The 6,316-nt window shown below is 52.3% G+C and overlaps 1 protein-coding gene across 1 annotated transcript in view; it reads right to left on the bottom strand.

Annotated features, from left to right (window-relative positions):
* Snf8 (SNF8 subunit of ESCRT-II) overlaps positions 1 to 6,316 on the bottom strand; it is an 11,202-nt gene that overhangs the window by 4,338 nt on the left and 548 nt on the right. Inside the window, exons 2-5 of the mRNA XM_010620317.2 lie at positions 6,297 to 6,311; positions 5,949 to 5,999; positions 2,412 to 2,550; positions 166 to 270 (exon numbers count right to left, since the gene is read on the bottom strand). Of these exons, the coding sequence (XP_010618619.1) occupies positions 166 to 270; positions 2,412 to 2,550; positions 5,949 to 5,999; positions 6,297 to 6,311 (310 nt within the window). The remainder of the gene's footprint in view (positions 1 to 165; positions 271 to 2,411; positions 2,551 to 5,948; positions 6,000 to 6,296; positions 6,312 to 6,316) is intronic.

Raw genomic sequence — 6,316 nt, 5'->3', positions numbered from 1 at the left:
CAGCAGCTGCAGGTCTCCCTGGGCTGAGACCGCGGACGGCGGAAGCAGCAGCAGCACCGCAGTCAGACCTGGGCTGCAGTGGGGCACTAAGGAAATGAGAGCAAAAGCCCAGCATCCGCGGCACGCAGCGCAGGTGGGGAGGCCACCTCTGTGGCCGGCGCTCACCTCCATTGCGATGCTTCAGCGCCAGGCACACCTCGATCACCTGCACGCCCAGCTCGTAGTAGAAGTCGCCCACGCCCAGCATCTCTGACCAAAAGCCTTTTCCAGCTGTAAAACAGAAACCCAGGAGGCAGGCCATGACTCCATTTTCGTCCCTTGTATAAAAGATCTCTCCATAGGGAGGTCTTTTTGCCCAGCCGCAAGTCTGGCTCCACTTGTACCTTACGGTCCCCTTGAATCTGACTCTCAGGAGCCTGTGCTGAAAAACAGGCTCAGACGGTTGCACAGGATGGGCACTGTGCAAGACCTTTCGGGAGCTGGGGGTGACAGCCCAGGTGGGAGGAACTGGCCACCTTACATGAGGCCTTTGGTTCCGTGCCTAACAGGAAAGGAGGACAGAGCAGGAAGGAAAAAAGCCAGGTATGGTGGCGCACATCTCTCATTCCAGCACTTGGGAGGCTGAGGCAGGAGGATCACCATGAGTTTGAGGCCAGTCTGAACTGCACGGTGAGACCTTGTCTCAAAAGAAAAGAGGACTGGGGATTTAGCTCAGTGGTGCCATTGCCTATCCTGCAAAGCACAAGGTCCTGAATTCGATCCCTGGTACAAAAACGAAGAAAAAGAAAAGGAAGGAAGAAAAAAAGAGAAAAGGCTCAGCACTGAAAGCACGGAGTTTCCTCTCCCAGAGGGACAGTGAAATGGTGTGGGAGAGGAAGTCTACTCAAGGCTGAGACAAAAATAAGCAGGCTTAGCAATCTCACAGCTAAGGGGACGACAGTCAGTCGTTTCTTTTTCCTTCATGAGGTGCTGGGAATTGAACTCAGGGCCTCACACACGCTGGGCAAGTGCTCTGCCACTGAGCAGAGCTCTTTCCATCCAACCACTCATTTACTGTGACTGTGGGACTTGAACCCAGGGCCTCTGCACTGAGCAACATCTCCCGTTTTATGCTGAGATGGGCCTAGGTTGCCCAGGCAGGGTGTGGACCTCCTGCCTCAGCCTCCCAGTGCGGGCACCACAGGGGTTCACCGCCACATGCAGCTGTCCTCTGAAATGGGGCCTCGATCCCTCGGCCTGCTGAGCGGTGGGGTCTGTGGCTGTGCAGACCACGCCCAGTGAAGACAACATTCTGCTGGGTGGAAAGCACAGGTTACAGAGCAGCGACTGCGGCATGACCCACAATGTGAAGGGTCCGGAAGTACGAGGCAAGTGTCTGGAGAGATACGCTAATGCTCCACAAATTTCAGTGAGATTATGTCACAATAAAGCCATCGGAAACTGGAAACATTACCTCGAAATGCCTTTAAAGACCTAACATGGACCAATAAACAAAGGGGGGGAAAAAAAGACCAGAAAAAAGCATTAAAGAGCCAAGATTTAGCTCAGCGGTGCTGACGCCCACCTTGCAAGCACAAGGTCCCAAATTTGATCCCTGGTTCTAAGAAAAATCAATAAAATAAGTAAACAAAGAGCCAGACATTACTGGGCATGGTGGCGCAGGCCTAGAATCCCAGCACTTGGAAGGCTGAGGCAGGAGGATGTCAGAAGTTCAAGGCAAGCCTGAGTTACCCAGCGAGACCTTGTGTCAATAACCCAAAAAATAAAAATGCATTTATACACTTGTTCTACAGAACATCACAGGTTAGCACAACAGGCTATTAGGCTGTGACTGTGCCACTGCCCTATCATAAAAGAAAATCACACCAGGGAAAAGTTCAAGTACGTTTCCAGAGAATGCCATCTGCAGTTTGTTGTCATGTTTTTGAGGTGGGTTCTTGCCGTGTTGCCCGATCTGGTCTTGAATTCACCATCCTCCTGCTTCAGCCTCCCAAGTAGGAGGAATTAGTGGCCCGCACCACCTGCTCATTGCTTTTGTGGCACCGCAGAGCGGAAACATCTAGGTCGACACTGCTGGAGCCCAGGGCAAGACCTGCGCCCTCCTCACACTGCGCTTGGCCAGCTGCCTGCAAGACCAGGCGCTGTGAAGGCGGAGGGCGGGCCGGGCGCACACCTGTGATCCAGGCGCTGAGAAGCCCAGGCAGACAGTCCTGTCTCAAAATAAAACTTAACACAAGCTGGGGCACAGCCCGGCGCTAAGGGCTGGCTGGCATCTGCCTTGTCTCTGCCCCGCCCCGCCGGGCACCGGCCATCCCAGGGGACAGCAACCTTGGACACCCACAGGCCCGCCCAGCGACAGCCTGACGACAGTGACAGCTGAGGGGACACAAGCCCCGCGGAAGATGCCTTACAGGCCAGGGGGTCCACCCCGATGGTCGCACACATGTCCTGGAACTGCACGCGGAACTCGGGGCTCTTCCGGATCTCCTGCTTGTGCTTGCTGGCGAACTCCTCCAGGTTGGTCTTGAACATGTCCAGCTGCTTCGACATCTGGGGGACACACGGCGAGGGGGTCAGGGCCAGCCAGAGTGACAAATGCCAAGCAGATCCCCAGCCAGGAGCAGGGAGAGGCTACTGCCTGGGTGACCACTCCACGGATTCCGGTCCCCTCCCATCTGCCCCTAGTGGGCTGTGCTTACCAGGAAGGAGGCTCTGTTCTGTTTTCTCACTGTGGAGCCCAGGCTCACTACGGAGCCCATGCAATCCTCCTGCCTCAGCCTCCGAGCACTGGGATAACAGCTGACTCTTCCACCCCAAAATACGCAGTTTTTCATGCATCCCTGTTCTAAGATGATCCGAATAATTATACACCATTTAGTATGGAGCTTCTTTTCTTTTTGCAGAAAAAAAATGTTTTTAATAGAACTGGAGATAAAAGCTTGGTATGTGCGGCAGGTCCCTCCACTACGGTACAATCCCACCCTTCCATTTGCTTACAACGCTCCCCAGCAGGGTCTTCACCGTGTACCTCAGGACGGCCCTGAACTGCCAGGTGATTGTCCTGCCTCGGCCTCGGGCGTGCTGGGATGACAGGCATGCAGCGCCAGGCCGGGTGAAGACTGTCATACACTGAAGGTGCGCTTACCACTCCACTCTGTCTTGCACTGGTGATTTACCCTTCACCCCCAGATCTCACTGGGGATCAACTCCAAGTAAAGCATGGGGAGGCGGGGATCCAAAACACCAAGCTTTCGGGGGAGGTCTGGGGATTTTGACTTTTTATCTGAATTACTCAATCTCTTGTCCTAATTAACAAAGACCATCTTCTACTCCACCAAGAGTCAACCTCTCCTGGTTGAACATCATTTTCCAGTACTGGGGATGCAATCCAGGGCCTCTGACATTCACAATGAGCTATACTCCCTTGGCCCTTTTTTATTTTTAATTTTCAGACATTCTTCTAGGTCACTAAATTTTCCAGGCTGGGCTTGAACTTTTGATCTTCCTGCTCCAGCCTCCCAGAGCACCAGGATTACCAGTGGTGCCACCACTCGCAGTGTCTGAGTATCTCCTCCTCATATGCTGCATAAAACTCCGACATCTACACATTCCAGTGGGTTGTGCTCTGTTTCAGATCCTGGGGACTGAATTCAAGGAACTCTCAAAATTTTTAAACACCTACAAAAGGTTGGGGATGCAGTGGAGTGCTTGCCTAGCAAGCATATGGCAATCTCTAGTACTGCAAAACTAAAAAAGTCAATAAAGAAATATGTCAATAAATAGCTCTATCACTTACTATACAAAGTAAGCACTTAGTGCCTCAGTGATTTCAATTCTCGACTGGTAACCATGGAGTTCCTTCCTTAGGAACAAGAGATAAATCTGAAGGGTCTCTAAATCAAAACAGTCACAGCTGGGTGTGGTGGTGAGATCTATAATCCCTGCATTTGGGAGGCTGAGGCAGGAAGATCTCTGCCTAGCAACCGACCACACACACACACACACACACACACCATTGAACTCACTGTAACAACCCTACCAAAAAAAGCTGGGAGCTTATGAAGGGAGGGTTTTTGAACATGACTGACTCTGACTGCCTGATAAGAACTACAAGCTTAGGGCCAGGGATTCAGCTCAGTGACACTGTGCCTGCCTCTGAAGTACAAGGTCCTGAGTTTAATTCCCAGTACCAAAAAAAAAAAAACCAAAAAAACCAAAAAACAAAACTATAAGCTTTCATGGATGTGACTGCAATCTTACATAAAAATTTGTTTTTTTATTTTGTTCTGTTTAAGACATGGGTCCCAGGGGGCTGGGGATTTAGCTCAGTGGTTCCGGTGCCTGTTCGATCCCCAGTACCAAAAAAAGGGGGGGGCACTAAATTGCTCAGACAGGATCACACTTGCAGTCCTCCCTCCTCAGCTTCCCAAAGTTTCAGAATATACCTGAGATTACAGGTTTGTGCCACCATGCATGGCTCAAAAAGAACTAGGCACCAAGGCGTGGTGGTGCACTCCTGTCATCCCAGCACTCGGGAGGCTGAGGCAGGAGAATCATTGCAAGTTCAAAACCAGCCGGGGCTACATAGTGAGTTCCAGGTCAGTCTCAACTACATAGTGAGACCCTGTCTCAAAAAACCAAAAAAGCAAAAAACAAAAATAAAATAAAATAAATAAAAAAGATCAGTGCCAAAGCCCTGGGTTCAATCCCCAGTACCACCAAATAAATCCAGTCTTCCTGAGGCTGGGACGCTTAAGAAGTACAGGAAGCAGTTCAGTGGCAGAACACTTGGCTGGCACGCACACGACCCTGGGCCCATGCGCAGCCTTTCTGGCCTCAATGCCTTTGAAGAGCTGCACAGTCCTGTGGCATGTGTCTTCCCAATACAATGCTATTCTCAAATAAGTGGTTTAGTGTTGGGCCAGGAACTTAGTTCAGTGTTTCTGCCATCTGCCTCGAAAGCACAAGGTCCTGAATTTGATTCCCTGGTCCCAAAAAACAGTGGTAGTGTTTTTTGAGGCATCTATTTATTGTGATACTAGGGATTAAACTCAGGACCTTTGAACTGAGCAACACCTCGATCCCCCTGCCTCTGTTTGGAGACAGAGTTTTGCTAAATTACCCCGGCTGGACTCAAACCTGGGATCCTGCTGAGCACTGTGGCACACCCCTGTAACCCCAGTACTCAGGAGGCTGAGGCAGGAGGGTATTTATAAGTTTGAAGCCAGCCTGGGCTGAATAGTGAGTTCAAGGCCAGCCTGAACATATATAGTGAAGCCCTGTCTCAAACAGCCCTCCCCTAGCCAGGGATTTAGTTCAGTGGTTGCAGCTCCTGCTTAGCACAAGGACCTGAGTTCGATCCCTAGTACCAAAACAAAACAGCCCTCCTAGCCGGGCGTGGTGGCGCACGCCTGTAATCCCAGCACTCGGGAGGCTGGGGCAGGAGGATCGCTGTGAGTTCGAGAGCAGCCTGGGTTACATAGTGAGGCCCAGGTCAGTCTCAACTACATAGTGAGACCCTGTCTCAAAAAAACAAAACCAAAACACAAAAACAAAAATACTAAACTTGTGATCCTCCTGCTCAGCCTCCCCGTACTGGGATTACAGGTGTGTGTCACCATACCCGGCTGCCTCTAGTTTAGGATGACACAGGATCAATAGTCGGCCAATGTGAAGAAATTGGACAAGGGCGTTAAGGATCAATCCTGAATTCGAGTCCTGAATTCAATTCCTGGCGCGACAGAAGAAAACAAAAGCCAGGAGGAAGACGGAGGAAAAAAATGGACAAGTGCCCAGGGCCTTCTGACGGCCCAGTAGTCAAAGACGCCCGCTAACATCAGCGTCGTCACCTCCAAGACCGCAGCGGCCAGAATTCGGGATCTGCGGACTCCCGTCTTCTTAGTTCAAGCCGCGCGACGTCCGCTGTCTCCCTCCCCGCCACCACTCACCTGGCTCAGCTGGTCCTCGGCCAGGACGGTGCCCCGCTCCTTGTACTTGGCCTGTGGACAGAGACTCGCGTGAGAGGCGGTGGGCGCCGGGGCCCCGCTCCTGCGGCCACATCTGAAGTGAGCTTAATTTTCCTTTCTCTGTAAGGAAGGGCAGGCCGAGGGAGACGACTTGTCTGCTGTCAAGTCTGGGGAAGAGAGGTTCGGGGTGGAGGGTCTGGGGCTCTGCCGCTCCGGCCCCCGGGAGCTGGGGACACGGCGCCCGCGTCCAGAAGCCCGAGTCAGGTTCTGCTGGGAGGCGACCTAGGGTGCAGAACTCTGCCGCGCTTCCGTCCGGCCGGCCGCCCTCACCTCGGCAAGCTTCTTCTTGG

The sequence above is a fragment of the Fukomys damarensis genome, unplaced genomic scaffold (assembly GCF_012274545.1).
Source record: "Fukomys damarensis isolate Sample0158 unplaced genomic scaffold, DMR_v1.0_HiC HiC_scaffold_13, whole genome shotgun sequence".
Taxonomy (NCBI): Eukaryota; Metazoa; Chordata; class Mammalia; order Rodentia; family Bathyergidae; genus Fukomys; species Fukomys damarensis.
This window is presented reverse-complemented; position numbering and strand designations above follow the sequence as displayed.